Here is a 23,341-nt window from a genome sequence, read left to right on the forward strand (position 1 = left end):
GATCTTTTCTATTTTACATACTAAGGCAAATGACAAGAATAATTTTATAGAAATAAAGGTGATGATAAATAACTGTTTTCAACATTTACTTGTTAAGTTATACAAATAAATCAGATAATTTGTCATAATCGTAATATAAAGTTTTAAAATACACATTCAATAAAAACAACAACACAAATAGTTGAGTATTCATAACATGGAAAGCATTTTATGTGGGATTTTAAATCATTTTAATATATTATATCAGGTCTGGTTTCAAAACAGTTACACAGTTAAAAGAGCGTTAAATATTATAAATAATCGGGAAAATTTATCTCTAATTTGAAAATATATTTTAATTATTTTAATTTATTGCTAAACAAATTATATAGTGTCTGCGTTGTTATATATCTACATGTCAACATGCGCATTCTATAAGCACAATTGTTTTTTAATGTGGAAAACAAATTTTCTGTCTATAAAAATATTTATATGTATTTTTTAAATAGAGAACAATTTTTAAATTAAACTGATTCATATATTCATATCCTAGTAAAAAATAAGTATAATGTTAAAATAAGAATTAAAAACATATTTGAGAAAGTTTTATCCAGATTTTATTACTCCAAGAAAGAATAATTTAATAATTTATTGAACAATGTATTATTTTAATCGTCTCGGTGTTGATACATAGATTAATAATTTGTTTGTCTAAATTTTTATATTAATACCAAATATTATATTTATTAACATACATATTTGAAACAAATAATAAATATTATAAGAGGTACAATATATTTAAATAAAATTTATAAAAAATGAGAAATCAAATTTTGAACTTGTTGCTAGTCGACATACTGTTTATTATACTATAATTTTAACAATAGTTTCAAACAACAAAAGTATTCATAAAACCTAAATTTCTTTCTAAAAACCTTTGCTAAGTGATAAAATTCTTATGTTTTTAATGTTTTTTTATTAGATTGTTTCATTAATATCAAAGTTAACCATAAGTTAGTTTTATAATATTTTTCAAAATTTAATATTTTTTAATTATTTTAAAGTATATTAGCTGCAAAATATTAATTATAATGTGAAAAATCTTAATAGAATATTATTTTTTATTAGTATTCTTAAACCTTAAGAAGAATGTGCTAAAAGTTTTATATTAACATAAAAAAATGAAATTTTTATAACTAGTTCCAGTAATTTAAATTTTGTATTCATGTTTTTACTTTTACTTTTTTATTCTTAATTGTTAAATTTATTTTCAGGTCTTATAAATAGATAATTTTTTTCACATTTTGAGAATGGAAAAACCTTTCACAAAATAAACTTTATAAAATTGTATTTGAGGACTTTTAAAATCTAAAAAATAAAAAGAATTTTATAAATAGTTTATATTCATGAAAGCTTTTTTACAAATCCTTCAAAAGCAAAGATTTTTATATTACCATTAATGTTTTAATTTTAAAGTAAATTTTTAATATTTAATATTTTCGAAGTGCTTTTAGCTACGCAAAAGTTAAAAAGCTCCTCATTGACACCTATTATAAATATAAATATACATTTAATAATTATAAAAATTAAATTAAAAAAGAAACAAAAATAAAACAATGTTAATAGGTGTAAATTGAGCGTGAGAATCGTTAAATAATTTTGGCCAAAATCTGGGTGAGTCCCGCAGCGGAACGTAAAAATAAACAAGGACATAAGCATAATTAAATTTTCTGTGACTCTGGTCCATCTAAATAACAATCTATCTTACTTAAAGGTCAGTCAATTAATTTGCTCTTGGGCTAAAACGTGTCAGGTTAGATTATGTACTTGAGTGTAAGATAATTGTTACGTACAAATGGTATGACTGCTTCGAAACAATGCTTCGGTAATTGCTTTAATTTCTGCGATAGTTCGTTACCCATAATTCGATTTTACGCATTATCGCATAAAACAAAGAGCATGTTAAGCGTCAATCGGGAAACCCCTCTGCCGTAAAAAATACATCCAAGCGAAAATTAATTAATTATGAACATTGGCTAAATAAAGAGAGGTAATTTTCCGTTCCAAGAAATAAAGCATCCGGCCTGATTATAAATGACACAACATTATCGTCCGGTAAATTATATTTTAAATGTGTTTAAAAATTTTTAAACTGGTTTAGCAACTGACGGTGAATTATTACAAAAATTCAGTTTTATTCTACGTTCACTGCTGAACATTTTACACCACTTCAATAGCAGCAATACGGCTAAATAGATAATTTATCTGGGGGCAAAAAGGGAAGTGTAAAAAATCATCTTTAATACGTGGTAACATATTTTAGAGCAAATATTACAGGGTCAATACGCATGGGACACTAATGTCCCACTGTAAGGTCACGGAGCATTAGTCAATTGTCAATTGACCCTTTGGGACACCTTTATCCCCCCTCATTACTTTATCTATCTAGGCTGCGAAAATCAATATATACTTTTATCACAAAAACTTTATTTTGCCAATTATTTTACAGCGGAGGAATCTTGTTATCCTTTCTATTTCTAATATTTAAATAGGCTGCACATTGTTTTATGTAGATTTATGATAACGACGTTTATGTTCAGGTTTATAGATAATTAAGAGGGATATCAATTTGAAATTTTGATTGCAGATATAACCTTTTATGTATTGGTGTACTACGTGGTTCAATATTGAGCCCATTGCTTTGTGTGCTCTACATTAGTGACAAATAAGTGTGACTGTCAACTTTATTTTGTACTCGGATTACATTTCTCCAATATGAATCAAGATGCAAATGGAAATACTTCAGTGGAAGAAATTATTGAAAAAACAAAAACATGGTATGGTTCTCCTGTAATGATTGACTTTGAATCGAGATAACACTCAATAAATGGAGTTTTCTTTCAAAACAAGTAGTCTCATTCAATTAAAATTTTTGGGGGATACTCTGGATAATAAATTGCCATGGAACAAACTGATGATGACCAGATTTATGGGATACTAAATAAAGCTGTATTTTTTATTGAAATATAGACATTTTGTGAGCTGAAGATGCTGTTTTTTTTTAACATTTTTAGTTTATATTGATTATTAACTAATCATTGCTGAGTTATTTATTTGAAAAAGGTAATCTCAATTTAAGTTGATGTAGCATTTTAAATATGAAATATATATATATATATATATATATATATATATATATATATATATATATATATATATATATATATTATTTTTTTAGTCTTATAATTTTATAATTTTAAAAATTTATAATTTTATATTTAACATATGTTTAGAAGTGAGTTCTAAATAGTAAAGTGACTGAAAATACATAAAAAATAAAAACATAATAATATACATTAGTTAAATTAAAAGTAATTACAGATTATAGTAATGGAAAAAATGATCAATTAAAATTTTTGATAAATATTTTTGATATTATGGGAATTATTTATTAACCTTAAAATTAGCTTCATACTTGAAACACATATATTATTGAAATATAACAATTTTTTTTTAGATTTTTATGAAAAAAGTTTTGAGATTTTTACGTTCTTAATCATTGTGTAATATTTTCATTAACATTTTTATATTTGTCTCTCTAATTATGTGAAATTTTCAAAAATACGAAATGCTTTATTTAAAATAGTTTGGAGCTATTATTGCTTATTTTTTATTAGATATATATGAAATACAAATATTGTTTGAAATAGTTTTTACACCCTTAATAAACATTTTATGTTTGTTCGCCCTGCTAAAGTCTCATAAAGGCATTGTTGCAAAATTTAGTGTTATAGCAATCAAGTGAAGTAAATGCGTATAATTAAATGTCTAATCGTAATTTGTAGGAAAGTGCCTTATGTCATTTACCTATTTTGTTGCTTTACCATTCAGTAGTAAAGCACACTCCGTCGATATGTATATATATAGCGTTAGGCGGCAGGCACGAGTGGCACATGTGAACGGTTCCAATAATAATTCACTGTCGCCCTTGTAGAATCAACAAATTAGTATTGTAGTTACTCCGACATTGCTAATCTAGGATTATCCGGGTTTTAACGCAGAGCCACAGCCATGGCGTAGTTAGTTCCCCCTTCGAACTAAAGCACACACAAGAAAACACTACTTCCAAACACAATTTAATGTGTCGAAAATTATTACACTTTACAAAAATCCCTACTTTTCCCAGAGAAAATCTTTTGCGATCTTAATTGGGTTGGCCTCTCGAACATGGAACTGTGCTTTAAATCCCTACATTCTGCACAATGGCATTGACTTAACTAGCGGCGATTTTTTTACGAATGTGACCTCTAAGTATACTTAATAATCTATAAAACTGGAATAATTTGAATACATAAAATTTAACGCTGACATTTTTCTTTATAAAATTTTAACCACCTTTATGTATATACACCTAAAAAAAGTAAGTTTATCACTGAATTTAAATCTAATTTGTCAAATGGCAAATATGGAATTTTAGGGTAAAAATGCTTCAATATTTATAAAATTTGATGTACAAAATATGTTTTGACTTATTTTACATGTAAAATTTTATATTTTAAAGTCTTCAAAGATTATATATAAACATATTTTTAAAATAGGAAATGTTTGTTTTAATGTTATTGCACACTTTTTTGTTTAATGTAAATACCAGGAAGAAGATACAAATTTAAGATGGTTTTGGTAAAACATGTTATAGGAAGGAGTACTATTAAAATTTGGAAATAAAAGATCAAAAATTTTTTATTATTTTTAATAATTTATTTTTATTTATATTATTTGTATTTGATCACCCTCTTCTTTGTGCTGGAATTTCTTTGTCATTGAGTATATACATTAGACTGTTTCAAAAAAATCAACAAATTTTTTTTTTCTTATTTATATCGAAAATCTTGTTGGAAATGGTAAAAAAAATACTGTGAAAGTTACAGCTCTTAATATTAATGTTAGGAGGTGCCGCATCGTACATTTTAATTTCTCGTTTAAATAACACGGGTGTAAATGTTATTTTACTGCTTAAAATTAAGCATTTTATTTAAATAAATAGATTTTTACTAAAAATTGTTTATTATAATCAAAGTATTGTATTTGCTGTTCATTTTTCGTGAAACACTTATTGCTAGTTATAAGTGAATACAGAAAAAAATTGCCAAATTGTAGTAAAAGTCTGTTAGTGTAACTACTTTGATTATAATAAACAATCAATTTTTTTAGTAAAAATCTATTTATTTAAATAAAATGCTTAATTTATTTGCTAGTTATGTTGCTAGTAAAAAATATCAAAAACTTTTTCGAAGTTAAATTATAGAAAATTGAATTCTCTACAAAAAATGTCATATAAAATTTTCCCATAAAGTTGATGGTTGCGTCAGAAAATGAGAAAAATGTCAAAATTTTAAATCAAACCAACTTTAATGTTAAATAACTTTTGAAAAAATGTATATATCAAAAAACTGTAAGAGACATTTTTTGTAGAGCGTTAAATTTTCTATAAAAATCTGTTTTGACCATTTTGAAATATTATCTCTAACGACAGTTAAAAAATTTCAAAATCCAAGAGAATACCGTTCCCGTGTTATTTAAACGGGAAATTAATATTTACGATGCGGCACCTCTTAATATTAATATTAAGAGTTGTAACTTTCACAGTATTTTTTTACCATATCCAACAAGATTTTTGATATAAATAAGAAAAAAAATTGTAGATTTTTTTGAAACAGTCTAATATACATAAATGGCGCATCCACCATTTTTGTAATTATTCATACAAGGTAGAAAATTGGCGAATGCGCTTGTTTAAATTATAATTTTTACTCTTTGATAATGGTTTTGTATAATTAATAAATTATATAAACAGAAATTAAAAATTACCTATAGTGCACTAAGTTAACAAGTATTTTAATTTCTTTGGATAATCTTCGAACATAATAATGGAAAAATGCAACAAGTATAAAAAAGCTTCATTAAACCATTGTTACTGGACAATACAGTCACCAATTTTACTGTATAAATAAACTTAAATAATATTAAAAACTGTTAAGATGTTAATAACACACAAACATACATATTATGGTAATTTTGTATGTAGATACAAATTTATGAATACAAATGCTGTTAATAGAAAATGTGCAATAGCATTAAACTGAGAATTAATTTAAATGTCTAATAAATGTGGAAACGGAATGGCTATAAAAGATTTATAAAGTAACTTCAAATTGTATAAAACTATAAAAGATACATTGTATAAAAGTGATGTTAATTTCTCTGGATCCTCAATAATTCTTACATTGAAATTTTTTAAGTAGACCAATGATTTTATTATAACGAAATATACCTTGATATCTTAAGACGTAAATAAAAAGAAACAACAAAAAAAAAAATGAACTGGATTAAAAGATCATTTGTCACAAATACGAGTTTTTATGACATCTGTAATTAAAGTACATTTAATGATCAATCTGGTTAAACGACATATAATTTGGGAAAGAAGTTTAAGGATGCGGAAACGCTACGTCGAGCCATTAAATTATAAAACAACATCATAATTTGATACAACAATTATTTACTCTTCACAAATCGAAATGAAAACTTAATTTAAATAACACTTGCAGCTCCACATGCCAACAGAGCTTTAATATAAACTTGTTGCCTAACCTTAATGTTTTCATTATCATAATTGGGATAATTGAAATTCCAGCAATTTTGATAGATAAAATTCTTGAAATTTTATAAATACATTTTCTGTTGGCTTTAGGGAATATTTCTGGGAAAGTAACATTCTTCGTTCAACTGTCCAAGATTATACGGGAGGTGGCGTTGGAATTCCTCGACCTAAATTATACGACACGTGCCATTTATCTTTCATAAACACAAGACTATATCTCTATGAACCCACGAAATTAACTAATATAAATTTATGTGTAAATCATGCAACACATATTATGTCTACCGCAAATAAATCAGTTCCTTTACATAAACTTGTATTTTAAAGATGTTCGTATAAATTGTGATGGACCATTTTCATCGTAAGTGATAAAAACATCTTTTGTACGAACGTCCACATAATGTGGAGATAAAGAAGAAAAACACGATACATGCTATAAAAGTTTATACTGGGTTGTCCCTATATAATGGCCCCAATTTCACTACCAAAAATGTTAGGTTTTAATCACATATACCTATGTCTTTTCTGTTATTGTTGTGCCTACTATGTAACTGATCAATCTACTTTTATTCTTTAAAAAATTGACTACTTTATTTCTCAATGAAGCAAATTATAGCAACATTTTACTTTATGATCTTTCAATGTTCTCTGTTAATTTAAATCGGTTATTTACCAATGGTCTTTTGCTTATTATGGTTTTTTTAATCATTAGTCGAAGTGAAACTGTAAGAAAAATTATAATTAAGCGTTACCAAGATCGAGAGAAACAAGAAGGGATGGCGAAGAGTTTACGGCTAAATAAGTCAATCGTTTCCCAAATTATTAAAAAACTGGACAAGTGATAACTACGAAAAAATTTGACTGAGTTCGAAAAACTTGAAATAAAATCGAAAACTGAATAATTTGAATGTCAAAGAATAATCCAATCTTATCGTTAACTGAAATTGAAGCCTACCTGGATGGAATGGGACTTGCTGAAAATGGGGGTTCATTTGACCCCGGACCTACAAGAAAAGCTCTGGTTTCTACTAAAAACGTGAAAGTCTAAGTTTGACTTGCTTAGGACAACAGGGACGAGTAGTTTTTAGTCTAAATTTAATTTATAAAAAATGATAGTTCTTTATATGTTAACTCTTTACAGGGTCAAAACCCACAATGTTATACCCTCAGTGAAAAATGGTGGCTGTTGACTTATGCTATGGGGATTCTTCAATTCTTCTGGTGTAGGCCCCTTTAAATAACAATTTACTTCCACATATTGAAGAAATGGTGCTCTAATAAATGCGTTTCAACATGAAGACAATCCCAACCAAATTCAAAATTGTGACGAATTGATTAAAAGACCAAACCATCGATGTTTTGTTTTGCCCATCCCAATCTAGAGACATCAGCCCTAGAAAACATGAGAGATCACGTTTATAACTAAATTCGACACTTAATTTTATATATTTAAATCACAGCAATTCAAGAAGCTTGAATGAATATAGACTAGTCGTATATTCGTAGAATAGTCCTGTCTGTGCCACAGAAATGGACGAAAATTATAAAAGGAAAAGGATATTATATAAAGTGTTAATGTTAAATAACACAGACTTAGTAATTAAAAATCTCTTTCTAAATTAAACTTGTTACATTATATTCAGCTCAATTCAGAAAAAAATATGTAACATTTTATAGGATATGTGAATAATAGTTTTAATAATAATGCAGAAAATAACAATAGTAAATTAATTAATACATATATAATATATTACTATTTCATATTAAATACCTACATTTTACTACTTCTACTTTTATTAATAGAAATTTAATAAGAATGACACTCTAAAAGTTTTTTATTCGGCTTGATAAATCGCAATACAAATTATCTTTGATCGGAGGTTTCTCAGGTCTAATGAAAATCTGAGGCGGCCACAATGAAGTGCCGGCAAAAGAACTCTTAGCGGGGAGAGCTGTTCAATGTCCTAAGTTAGGACTCCTAACTACGGAAGCTATAAAGAATTTGTATCGATTACTTCCTAGAATGTAAGTCAGACTTTGCACAGTATAAAACTATCCAGACGGGAGTCAACAATGCGACACCTCCGAAAAACGATAATAATTGTTTTCTAAGATTGATCATATTGCTTCGTCTGAAAATAGTGTGCACTTTATTTTTTGGTACAGTAAAATAGTTTTTTAGTTTTTTGGAGATGTAAGTATGAAGTTTATAGGCATGAATACTGTTAGAGTTGAGACGCCGTTATAATACCAGATAATTTATTGCCAATAATATATTGTAGCATCCTAAATGGTCAGTAAAGATATTTAGATGTTTAGAATTTGGCAAATTCTTCGAGTGTGCTCTGTAAACGGTAGATAAAATTTATTAGAGTATCGTTGCTGGCATCAATATAAATATATTTAACGTATTTTTATGTGAATTTTAGTATTAAAATGGTTTTGATATTTTATAATAGGATGGAATATGTGGTTGCTGACCTGGCCTTATAATGTTCAACTCACGCGCCATCCTGACACACTATCCAAATTCATTGCAGATTTTCAGCTTGTCGAGTATAGAGAATGGAAAAGGCTTGAGTGCTGCGCCATTCTCTGGAAATGATGATAGAGTTAAAGAAATAATAGGGATTTGCTTCTTCGTCCAATTCTGAAATCAATATAGCTTTACGAACTAAACGTGCATTTCCTGCAAAATAATACATTGCGGAATAATTATCATAGTGACAAAAATTCCCTTCGATTTATTGCCCATATAAATTATTAAATCAATTGTCTCAAGAATATTATCAGTTAATCATACTTAATATTTAATTAAACAATTTTTATTATTTGCAATATATTGATTGAATGATGAAGAATTTCATTTTTGATTTTGGTAAAGGTTAAATGGAAACAAATAAAAAGTAACTGGAATTACAAATTAGTCTCGCTAAAAATATGAGTATAAATTATTAAACTTAAATTATTTCACTGTTCTAGTTTTTATCAAATCTAATTAAATTTACTCTTCAAGTTTTTAAAATTAATCTTATAATTTTAATTAACACCATTTTTTTATATTAGAGTGAAAATGTTCAATAAATACTTGAAGAATCTGATTTTTGATATTTAATTTTTTGTTTTTAATAAATTTCTTTTGTTAAATTGAAATATATAAAAAATAACTAGAATTACAATTTAGTTTCCCTAAAAATTAAAGGATACCTTTTTAAAAAGCATTATCAAGACTTTATTAATAAATCTAAATAAATTTTCTCTTCATGTTTTTCAAATTTAAATTAAAATTTTAATTAACAGTTGTGCATTCACCATTTTTTTCAAAATTGGAGAGAAAATGTTCAATAAATATTTGAAGAACCTAATTTTTGGTATTTAATTTTTTGTTTTTGATAAATTTATGATGTTCAATTGTAATATAATAAATGACTAGAATTACAATTTAGTTTCTTTAAAAATGTTTAAAAATCATTATTTTATTGTAAATTTGTTTTTCAAATTTATTTTAAAATTTTAATTACGCATCCACCATTTTTTCAAATAGCATAGAAAATGTTCAAAAAATACTTGAAGAATCTAATTTTTGATACTTAATTTCTTATTACATTTATTTGAAATAAGAAATAAAAAAGGAAAACTACCATTCAATAGAAATTCAATTATTTCTAAGTTTCGTTTCTCTCACTTCATCAAAAAATTTTATTTTTTTCAGGAATTACTGGTGTAACTAATCTTTAACAATAATTACTAGAAAAGGAAAAACCTATAATCCCACAACATTTATCTCAGTGTTTTAAAACTAATTTATTTGAGATCACGTTACAATTATATTTGAACAATAATTTTCAGCGGAAAAGTTTCAATCGATTTCAAATATAAAAAGGGGCGTTAATCCGCATTATTTTCTTAACTGTATTATCACTTTGGCGAGAAAATATATTTTATTCTAACATTTATTACAGCCTATCTTTCCCACGAAATATGTCTTTTATATATCCGACGGAATTCCAATGGGCGGGATTTTTTTTCCCAAGTATTTTTGAAGCCTCCGTCCGTCGCCGTGCGGTGTTATAAAATTGCGGATTAATTCGGGGCAAAATTTTACAAACAATTTCATTTTAATTACAAAAAGTTTTCGAATTTTAAATCTCGCAGGATATAAAAATATTAAATTTATTATTTAATTTGTCACGTGTGTCAGGTTTGTGATTTTTTATTGAGAAAAGTTTATATAAGCTTAAAATGTTAAACAGTTTTCGCGGGAAAAGAAAAAACGATTAATCTTGTGCTGAACGTCTGTAGATACCTTACTGGCATTTCTATTAAAAAGTCCCTACAAAAAGAACATGTGTAGTGTTTCCACATGACAGTTTTATTCATTTAAAACTACAAAAATTCTAATACAAATAACATTGATATTTTATCTATTCTGTTAAGGAAACGCTTCACTTATTTTACGGAACTGAACAATTTTTAAAGTATTTCAATTACAAATGTGCGACTTTTTTTTAGTTGATCATAAGAGAATTTTATTGCACTGTTTTCTACGACGTTCACTGCAGAATGCAATTAAAAAAAATTGGTTGAGGAACTGATGTATTTATTTTAAGCAATAAACTACTTTCAGTTCATGTAATCATATTGCATAATTAAATATTTTTTTATTAATAATGAGCAAGTTTAAAAACATCATTGAATTTGCCTTTGAAATATTAGAAACAAGTAAAGCTTTCCTAAGATATATAATTTGTGATAAATTGACTTTTGATAACATATATCGATAATTCTAATAAATTTAAAAACCATTCTAATATTTCAAAAGCTTATGATATATTTAACCAGATAGAAAAAAACTGACTTAAAAGTTCAAAGCTTAATTTTTTAAAACGTTTAAATCTGACATTTGGCAGACTTTGAGGAACTATAATAACTACTCTTTTTACTTAATAAAAAAACCTGTTCAAAAAATGTATCTGCCTATAATTTCCAGATAATATTTGAATATTTATATTTCAATTGGAAGCCATAATTGAATTTATCTTTGAAATATTAAAAAAATAAAGTTTTCCTAAAATGGATAATTTATGATAAATTAAATTATTTTTTGATAAAATATATCGATAATTCTAATAAATTTAAAAAATTAATGTATCCCAAAAAAACTTATGATATATTTAACCAGACAGTTCAGAGCTGAAATTTTTAAAACGTGTAAATCTGACATTTGGCTGACTTTGAGGAACTATAATAATTACTTTTTTACTTAATAAGAAAACCTGTTCAAAAAATGTATATACCTATAATTCCAGATCATATTTGAATATTTATATTTAAAGTGGAAGCTGTAATTGAATTGGTTGAGGAACTAATGTATTTATTTTAGGTAATAAAGTTCAGAGCTTAATTTTTTAATACGTTTAAATCTGACATTTGTCAGATTTTGAGAAATTATAATAACTACTTTTTTTACTTAATAAAAAAGCTGATTTAAAAATAAAATATATACCAAAAATTTCCAGATAATATTTGAATATCTATATTTCAGTTGGAAGCCATGATTGAATTTATCTTTGAAATATTAGAAAAAAATAAAGCTTTCCTAAAATATATAATTTGTAACAAATTAAATTATCTTTTGATAACATATATTGATAATTCTAATAAATTAAAAGACCAAAATGTCCTAAAAAATAATGGCTTATTTAACCAGGTAGAAATAACTGGTTTAAAACTTCAGAGCTTATTTTTTTTTTAAACCTTTAAAGCTGACATTTGGCTGACTTCGAGAAAGTGTAATAACTTCTTAATTATTTTTTTAATTAATAACAAGCTCTACTCAAAAATATATCTACCTAAAATTTCTAGCTAATATATGAATATTTATATTTCAATTGGAAGCTACAATTGAATTTGTTTTTGAAATATCAAGAAATAGATTTCATAAATATACAATTTGTGGTAAATTTCGTAAAATATATTGATAATTCTAATAAATTTAAGCAAAATATTCCAAAAATTTTTGCGTTAATCTATATATCTTAGCTAAAGAACAAATTATATATTTTTAGAAAGTTTTTCAATACAATAAAGTTAAAATTATGGTTTCAACAAAAATTACACATCTCAAAATTTTAAGGAGATATATTTTTAGACCAGTATTAATATTGAATTAAAAGTACATTAAAAAATAGTATAAATAATAGTGTGCGAATAAAATAATAATTATTTAAGGAAGTGTATATTTGAACGAAGAAAGAATAAATATAAATGAAACAAGAGAGGAGGAAAGAAAATAGCGCCTAGATAAATTTTAATTTGGGCTGGTTGAGTGAAGCGGAATGCTATAACAATTATCCAAACATTTAGTAATGGATATGCATGAAAAGAGTTTTAATGGTTTGGTAAAACATTTCTAAATGTTTTTGAGTGTTATCAAACGGTGTTTAATTGTGTTAGGGCAAAATGGCTTTTGCATAGTAGTGTGACTGTCTGTTGTCCGTTGCGAATGTGAATAGAAGCGAAAATAGGGAGTTAGAGTTCAGAAAAGAGTATAGAACACTGGCAGCAACAAATTCGGCATTTCGTTCAACCATGACAAACGCTAAACGAGAGTGTATAACCAAAGCTTTTCACAGTCTACTCAGTCGAATGATTTTGCGATTTACTGTGGCAGAAGTGACGTTTTCACTGAGTGACGAGGTAACAGCAACAACAGCATTGGGTGTATAGGAATAGGCGGTCCGGGTTCTAATACTTGAATGCTATCAGACGTTGTTGTTTAAACCACATCTGCGAAGTTAGTCGTACACTGGCCCGATAGCGTTGGGGGCCCATTCATAGGAAGCGTCGCGACGCGTCGCACGGCCACCGGCATCGCATTCTTTATGCGGGGGACGGCCAGACGCCAATTACCTACCAATATCCAGAATGTCACCCATGTGTGCATAACGTCAATTCCCATGTTTATACTAGCGCCTGACTAAATTTCTCACTGTAAATATCCATTATTGGTCCTGGGCAAATACTGATATGAATGCTCCACTTGTAACCACCTTAATTGTGATTTTTTCTTCGTTGTACAAACAAAAATATATTGATTCATTACTACTGATATTAATTGTTCAGTTATTAACTCTTTATTGGCTATATTTTGAGCTTTTATTTATTAAAATCCAATTAGAAATAATAAAGTTACTCTAATTTCTATCTTAAATGGGCCACACTATATCTAAATACATCGAATTTAGGAAATCTTTGATGTCTATATAACAAATATCCAATAAAAAAGAAAATACAGCGACATTCGTATTATTCATTTACAGCAGTGTTTTCCTTTTAAATATACCACATTGTACATAAATACATCGAATTTAAGAAATCTTTGATTTTTATTTAACAAATTTTTAATATATAAGAAAATGTTGTGTTATTCCTTATTAAGATAAATTAAATAATAATGATAGATTAAATATTTTCAGGTATTATTCATTAAAATCTAATTGAGCTTTTTATTGTTTATATTTGGAACCAATATTTATTAAAATCCAATTATAAATAACAAATTTACAGCGGTGATTTTATTTTAAATGGACCACATTGTATCTAAATACATCGAATTTAGTGAATCTTTTACGTTTATTTAACAAAATTTCAATAAATAAGAAAATGTGACGACATTCGTTGTTAAAATAAATTAAATGTTAATGATAGATTCAATATTTTTAGGTATTATTTATTAAAATCTAATTCAGCATTCTATTGTATATATTTAGAGCCATTATTTATTAAAATCTAATTATAAATAATAAATTTACAGCAGTGTTTTCATTTTAAATGGACCACTTTGTATCTAAATACATCGAATTTAGTAAATCTTTGATGTTTATTTAACAAATTTTTAATAAATAGGAAAATATAGAGTCATTCCTTATTAAAGTAAATTAAATAATAATGTTAGATTTAATATTTTCAGGTATTATTCATTAAAATCTAATTGTGCTTTTTATTGTCTATATTTTGAGCTATTATTTATTAAAATCTAATTATGAATAATAAAGTTACAGTGGTTTCTATTTTAAATGGGTCACACTGTATCTGAATACATCGAATTTAAGAAATCTTTGATGTTTATTTAACATATTTTCAATAAATAAGAAAATGTAGTATTATTTCTTATTAAGATAAATTAAATAAAAATGATAGATTGAATATTTTCAGGTATTATTTATTAAAATCTAATTGAGCTTTCTATTGTTTATATTTAGAGACATTATTTATTAAAATCCAATTATAAATAATAAATTTACAGGAGTGTTTTCATTTTAAATGGACCACGTTGTATCTAACTACATCGAATTTAGTAAATCTTTGATGTTTATTTAACAAATTTTTAATAAATAAGAAAATGTGAAATCATTCCTTATTAAGATAAATTAAATAATAAAGGTAGATTTAATATTTTTAGATATTATTCATTAAAATCTTATTGAGTTTTTTATTGTCTATATTTTGAGCTATTATTTATTAAAATCTAATTATGAATAATAAAGTTACAGTGATTTCTATTTTAAATGGGTCACACTATATCTGAATATATCGAATTTAAGAAATCTTTAATATTTATTTAACAAATTTTCAATAAATAAAAAAATGTAGTGTCATTCCTTATTAAGATAAATTAAATAATAATGATTATTCATTAAAATCTAATTGTCTACATTTTGAACCATTATTAAAATCCAATTATAAATAATAAATTTACAGCGGTGTGTTCATTTTAAATTGACCACACTGTATCTAAATACTTCGAATTTAGTGAATGCTTTATGTTTATTTAAGAAATTTTCAATAAATTCAGTGTCACTGGTTATTAAGATGAATTAAATAATGATAGATCGAATATTTTCAGGTATTATTCATTAAAATCTAATTGTCTACATTTTAAACCATTATTTATTATAATTCGAATATAAATAATAAAGTTACAGTGGTGTTTCCATTTCAAAGGGGCCACAGTGTATCTAAATATATAGATTTAAGTAAATCAAGCTGACAATATAATTTAAAAGATTATTCAAATGAATTGAATAATAATGACAGTTTAACATCATATTATTCAATTGATTTATTAAATTTATAAATAAATTTCTTAAAGTATTTAAACTCATTTTTGCGACAAAAAGGCAATAATCATCTAATTTACATTTTAAATGGTTTATTGCTAAGAAAAATTGTAAATTAAATAAATGAAAAGAATGTTATTGTTTTAAATGGGAAAATGAAAATTTTACGGTCCGTCACCTGCAAATCCAAAGGGCGGTCGTGGGGGATGAGTGAGACGAGTTAAATATTTAATAAGTAACATTCCAATGTAAATCAGTCTCATTTACAGAATGTGACATTTAAAGTATTTGAATTCTTATGTTGCTCCATTCCGTTAACAGAACACGTCCCATAGTCGCTTTCAACAGGGAATATTCTCGTGAATATCTTTAGTTTCACTTCACTTATCGCGCTGGCAACTATATGCAGTTATCTTGCGTTTTGTTACAGGTCAAATGGCTGAGCCCGAACCAGAATTCTTGGCCCCACTGGAGAACCACACAGTTACACAAAATAGAGACGTCTGCTTTACGTGTGTCGTTAATCATCTTTCTTCTTACAAGGTAAATTCAGAACGCAGACCCCTCAACACACACGTCAACAGCACAACTTCCCTTAACTCTGGATGCATACGTAATGTCTGGCCTGTATATGTAGGCCATATCTAAACTTATAGAAAAACAAAAGTTTCACGACGAATTTTGCACAAGAAGGGATGCGCATCGATTTCTCTCGACATAATAAACACTTCCTTACTGTATTGACCTATCTAAAGCAAAATCAATCTGTGCACCAAATCAATATATCAAGTATTGAAGAAAACTATTTCAATACGTCACAGATTAAAAAATTCTTGAATATTGTGCTGAGAATATAATAGTAAGTTATTGATTAGTCTTACCACAACTCTGGTATTCGACATTAACCTATTTTGCTATACAGTGTGATCAAAAATGATTGACAGTGTCTGTAGTGTGAAAATGATGATAACAATTGACCTTAGTCACATTTACAGATTAGAAAGGGAATTATAAATTTGATAAGATTCAGTTAAAATGAAATATTTTTTTAGGTTAATCATTGCTGATTACATGGTAATTATATAAAATACAAATATAATATAATATAGGTAATTTTAAAAGCACAAAAGAACTAAAATCAAAACTAAAGTTATTAAATTTAACAATTAAATGACGAACCACTAAAGCAGGAAACAAGAAAAAATCTACTCAGTCACTTTTTCCAAACATCGATTTTACACCTCCCCACTGATTGTGAGTGTATATCAGGCCAAACACTAATGAAAACAATAATTTGCCAGACTTCATTAAAAATCGCCAGTCCCATTTTGGCTCCGAAAAAATAAATCAATTAAACATTACGATTGGGTCGGGAAGAATTTTTTCCCGTGTGTATTTCCTTAACTAAATCGCATCTCGATTTATAAATTATTAAATTAAGGTCCGGGTTAAAAAGATTCTTGTCGTTTCCATACTGTTTCATGCTACTGAATTATTAAAGAAGCAGTTACTTCAACAGGTGGTAAATTTATTCCAATTACCTACGCTATAAACGACTTTTTCTCACCACCTCCCTAATGTTATAAAAAAAAGCAATTCGATCTTGTTTACCTGTATACCAATAATTAAGTAACCGCCTCCCCGATTGTTTTAGATAAATTGAAAAAAAAGGGAGTCGAACAAAGAAAAATAATCTAGTGTTTTTGGCAATGATTTCATCAAATATCCTATATAAGTTAGTGACGAACTTATACGTGTTGATTGCATTGTAAAAGTAGTCCCGTAGGTAACACAAAGACGGCCAATCAGAAGTGCAACTCGGGAGTTATTGAGTTTGCGACGTACTACTTTCAAAACCAACTCTGTCCCCTAATAAAATCAGTCTGCACAAAAAGGACGCCCGGTCTTCCACCAAATATCCCCCAATGAAATTACACAAGAAAGTAGACCAGTCTGCAAAAGAAATATTCACTTAAATTTCATTTTTATGTATTCTATTCTTGTCTAATATATTTTCAGACTCAATCACTTTCTTATAATTGTATGATTATGTGGTTCAATTTTGATTAATCATTATGTATTCACTAGAAAACTAAATTAACACAAACTTGTAAAAGTTCTATGAATTTTTGAATTAAAAATTTACTTTGCTAGTTTTTTTATGCTTAATAATTATATCATTTTTAAATAATCATATAATAATAGTTCTAAATAATTTTAGATGATAATTAATTTTTATTCACTAAAAGAAAATGGAATGTTACAAAACTTTCAACGAAGCAATAAAATACTAAACGTTTATGTTAAATCTAATAAATAAATAAAATTAAAAAATAAGCTCGAAGAAATATTAAACTGAAAATTTATTGAAAATTTGTTAGTTTTTATAAATGAATAAATAACCTACTAGCAATAAATTACATATAAAAGCTTTTAAAATAATCATGTCAAACGTTAAAATTTGTAAATAAATTTTATGATATTTTTTATTTTATTAAAATTTAAATATATGATAATCTAAATTAAAATTTAATTTTTAAATAAAATAAATAAAAAATCAATAAATAAGAAATCAATAAATAAGTACTAAAATAAAGTTTTGTAGTAGTAGTAGTAATTGTACAGTCAAAGTTGACTTCTTTAATTGCTTATTAAATGAAAAACGAAGCTCACAAAAATGAGTTAAAGTTCGATGAAGTATTGAACTGGAAATTTACTCAAAGTTTGCTAGTTTCACCTTTGTTATAATTGAAGACATTTTCACTTCATAAATAAGTTAAATCGTTAAATTTTTAATTTACTAAGAGACAATATTTAAAAAAATATATTACTGAATATTAAACTGAAATTATGAAGTAATTATTTTAAAAGCACAAAACGTACTAAAATCTATATATAAAAACAATTAAAATATTAAATATTTATTACGTATTTCAAAAATGTATATATACGGTTATAAAATTTGTGAGGTGTGAAAAATTTTTCATCTAATATTTGCTATCTAAAAAATGGTGGTTCTTTTGTTACACATAAAGTGGATTTTCATTTTTATTTAGTTAAATATTTTTATCTAAACCTTCAATATTTTATAATAGTAATAAATAAATCGTACAAGAATAAAAAGTTATTAAATGTTATTTATATAACAACTAAAATTAATAGTACAACATTTATACCATGGATAAAATAATCAACTAAAATTTGTTTAGTGTATAAAATTCCATTGTTTAGTTGTTAAATGTTATTTTTATTTTGAATATAATATTAATTACCTAATTTTTCTTATTAAATGTATTTATCAATTATTAAAGAAATACTGTATATGCTACAAACAAGTTTTTCTTCGTATTTATAATAAATATTTACTAAAATAAAAGTTACAATTAAATTTAATATTGTATGCAATCTACCTATTATTAAAGAGCTTACAAAACTGTGAGATGAAAATTTGCTTGTAAGTGTGTAAGACTTTCCAGTTATGTTATATTTTAAATATTTTAAATATATAATAAAATATTTTAGGAAAATATTGAAAGACTCTCTTTTTATTTTGTACTTTTTTCTCAAATACATTTAATTAATTAGTCATTTATGGCTCATAAATGTGGTATGTGCTCATACAAACCCTTTTTTTCCTCCTAGACAATTCTTCTTTTATAATCTAAACTGCATTATTAAGTTTGGGTGAGCTGAGTCTTTCCCAGACAGACATTCCATAGTTCTATTCATAATTACAAACAACTTCAACAATTAAGATAATATATTGTCTCTATATGTAATCCTCCTTATTAGACGTTGTTTCAAAGACATTCAAACTTAAATTATTCCAAAAATAAACTATTTTTTACATATATATTTTTAGTACTAGAATAGGGATATGTCTGTATGCAAATATGTTTTGTTCAGTAAACAGACATTTGAACTGATTTCCATTTCCTCGAATCTATAAAAATTTAAACAAAATACTTAGCCTGCTTTTATTTGATTCACTCTGCTTTCATTTCTGTTTTGACAAAGCCTTAACATGCACGTTGCTTACAAGTAGTGGTTTACCAAGCGAAATGAAGTGAAATACAAAAAAAAAAATATCAAAAACAAAATAAAAAGGATATTTAAGCGATGAGTCAGACATAATAAACTCATCTGTATGAACATGTAAAATGGCATATTATATTCTTTTCCGTTCTTATTTTGTGTTCGAATTTTTGTATGCTTTAGCTTAAAATTGTGAAGGGCTTTCGCGTTATTTGTCTTTCTCAAAACGGAAGTGCTATAGCTTAAGGGAAGTTTATATCGACTTGGAAAGCAATTTGACAGTTAAATATTTAGTGCATGGCCTGTGCCATTGTCATTGTCAGTTCCGATCGTGGGTAATATGTTAAGCAACCCGAAACGGATGCCTTCTTGGTTTACGTTGCCCCCGTCTATACGTTTGTTTTAGTCGAAACATGAAAAAGTACCTAAAGGCGAATATAAAAAATTATTACAGTAAAGACGTACTTTGAGGACTCTGTTTCGGGGGATGTGACTATAAGTAATAGGTTTTTAAAATACAGGTCTTGACAATGATACGCGGAAGTGTCTGGAGGATTTAAACAGGCTGTATGGTCCTTTGTGCTTTTCAACTATCATTCACGTCGGAATTCTGCTGTCAATTGTAAACAATGTTTTTATTGATTTTATTGATGATGTGAAGTGGAAAATACACTCAATAAACATGAGGAAGTGAGATAAAATTGAAAGATGTTCGTGAACTGTTAACTTGTACTGTTTTCGTATCTTGCTTGTGATTGTGATTTTCTGTATAACATAAAAGTAACATTATTTACAGGTCAAAAAACCATAACTACTGAGTTGATACAAACACTGCTCATGTTAATAATAGAAGTTAAAAGACTGTATCTTTTGACAAAAATACTCTAGAGACTTTTTGTACATGCTTCAAATAATCATACTACTTGCTACTATTATGAAACATCAATTAATAAGTAATTGAAATCGATAAATATCTCATTTTGTATAAATTTGTAAAAAAATTGTGTACTCTTATGAAGTCCTATCAAAATAACGTACAGTAGTGTCCATAATTATAGCTACCTATTAACATATTTTAAAAATGTGAGCTCTACTACTTGAATTGGATACAATGTAATGTATTGTTTTTTCTACTATATATTAATGGATTACAATTATTTAATCATTGATCAAAATGAAACTGTTAGAAAAAACAAGAAGAGATAGCTAAGAGTTTATGAATAAATAAGCTTTAAGTGTTAGATTTTCCAGCTATGTTATATATTAATTATTTTAAGTATATAATAAAATTGGTAATATTTTAGGAAAATATTGAAAGACTCTCTAATATATATTCTGTTTATTTTAGACTTTTTTTCTCAAATACAATTATTTTAATAATCATTTATGGTTCATAAATAGGGTATGTATTCATACCAACCCTTTTTTCTCCCTCCTAGACAATTCTTTTTTTGTAATCTAGACCGTATTATTAAGTTTGGGTGAGTTGAATATTAACAAAATTTAGGGAAATAACAATAGTAAATTAATTTTGCTTTAAACAGTTCACATTAAATATAAGAGTTCTGGCAAAAATATTTAATTTTTTATAGAGTTGCTATAATAATGATCACTACTGTACGTAGGTTGTGAGTTCTTAAAATTAAAATTTTGTCCAGTTATTATAAAAATAAATAGTTCAAAACTCTATTATTATTTTGGACTTTTTTTCTCAAATAGAATTATTTAACTAATCATTTATGGTTCATAAATAGGCTATGTGTTCATACAAACCCAATTTATTATAAAAATAAATAGTTCAATATTCTATTAGTTTTTTTTTTTGCCTTTTTCGTCACTCAAGAAATTGCAATTGTTTTGAATAAAATATAAAATATTTTTCTTATTAAATATATTTTTCCATTATTAAAGATATACTGTATACGCTACAAACAAGCTTTTCTTCATTATTTATAATAAATGTTGACTAAAATAAAATTTACACTTAAATTTAAAATTGTATGTAATTAACCTATTATTAAAGATAGAACAAAGTTTACAAAACCACGACATGAAAATTTGCTTTAAATGTAAGATTTTCCAGCTTTGTTATATATTAAATATTTTAAGTATATAATAAAATTGTTAATATTTTAGGAAAATATTGAAAGACTCGCTAATATATATTGTGTTTATTTTTGACTTTTTTTCTCAAATACAATTATTTTACTAATCATTTCACAGTTCATATTAAATATTAGAGTTTTGGCAAAAATATTTATTTTTTTATAGAGTTGCTATAATAATGACCACTACAGTACGTAGGTTGTAAGTTCTTAAAATTAAAATTTTGTCCATTTATTATAAAAATAAATAGTTCAATATTCTATTAGTTTGAATAAAATATAAAATATTTTGAAGGCACCTAATTCCTAATTCTTTGGTTACTATTGTATATAAAATATTTTATAATTCTTTCAAAAAGCTACAGTTAAAAAAAGGATTGGAAAATAATCCTAATACGATTAAATTTGCAATGTTTAAAACTAATAAAAAATCACTGTACGTATAGAAATTTAATATCAAAGTTTGTATCTTTCAGGTGGCCTGGATCAAGTCTGACACTAAAGCTATATTGGCCATTCACACTCATATGGTAGCACAGAATCCAAGGCTCTCAGTCACACATAATGGCCACAACACATGGAAACTGCATGTATCTAATGTTCAGAAAAATGATTCTGGAACTTACATGTGCCAAATCAATACAGATCCTATGAGAAGTCAGGTATTATTCTCGGCGATTTATTTTAAATTACTGTTACATGTACGGGAGGTTGTTGCAGATGGGCACTTTGGAGGTGGTGATACCGCCGGACATTTTGAACGACAATGAGTCCGCCGACGGGGCCGGGGTGGCCATCGAGGGGGGGACGATCAGGCTGAAGTGTCACGCCACCGGTGTTCCTGAGCCTACGGTACTGTGGAGGAGGGAGGACAGCAAAATGATAGTACTGCGTCACGACGGAGGAAGAGACAAACAAGGTAAGACTTTATTAATTATATTCCACTCGTTGGTCGGTGAACGATGATTTAATCCAGTTAATAATAAAAAGATCCTGGGAATAAATTCAGGTTATACAATTTTCCCGACTAGTCCATAAACTCCAATAGTTTTAACGAACTTAATTAAGCGCAGTCCAGTTAATAATCAGAATTACGAACGTTTTAATAAAGCCCAATTCATCATTTCAACTCCAGCGTGATATCAACCGTAAATACAGTCTTTGTTTCGCATTTTGCAAATGGTATTTTTATTTTAATCTTCGGGTTTATTAAATATAAATACATAGTCAATATATCTGGTCAAGTCAAACACAGGCTCATACACGTATATGAAATGTACGCTCCATACGATGCGATATTTCAAATGCCAAGAAATAACGGCGGGCAGAAATATAGACTGGCTGAGAGTTGGAGAGTGGCAATGGAACAGCGCCGTTTGCCCTTTTCTGCCTTTACGAGCCTAAAGCCACTCCAGGAGGAAGAAAAGCGGTAATTTAAC

General features: G+C 26.5%; 1 protein-coding gene across 1 annotated transcript in view; it reads left to right on the top strand.

Moving 5' to 3' along the window:
• The window catches only part of LOC109609531 (lachesin-like), a 120,970-nt gene that overhangs the window by 86,395 nt on the left and 11,234 nt on the right, over window positions 1-23,341 (top strand). Inside the window, exons 3-5 of the mRNA XM_020026198.2 lie at window positions 16,193-16,305; window positions 22,379-22,564; window positions 22,623-22,821. Of these exons, the coding sequence (XP_019881757.2) occupies window positions 16,193-16,305; window positions 22,379-22,564; window positions 22,623-22,821 (498 nt within the window). The remainder of the gene's footprint in view (window positions 1-16,192; window positions 16,306-22,378; window positions 22,565-22,622; window positions 22,822-23,341) is intronic.

This window comes from Aethina tumida, chromosome 1, assembly GCF_024364675.1.
Source record: "Aethina tumida isolate Nest 87 chromosome 1, icAetTumi1.1, whole genome shotgun sequence".
Taxonomy (NCBI): domain Eukaryota; kingdom Metazoa; phylum Arthropoda; class Insecta; order Coleoptera; family Nitidulidae; genus Aethina; species Aethina tumida.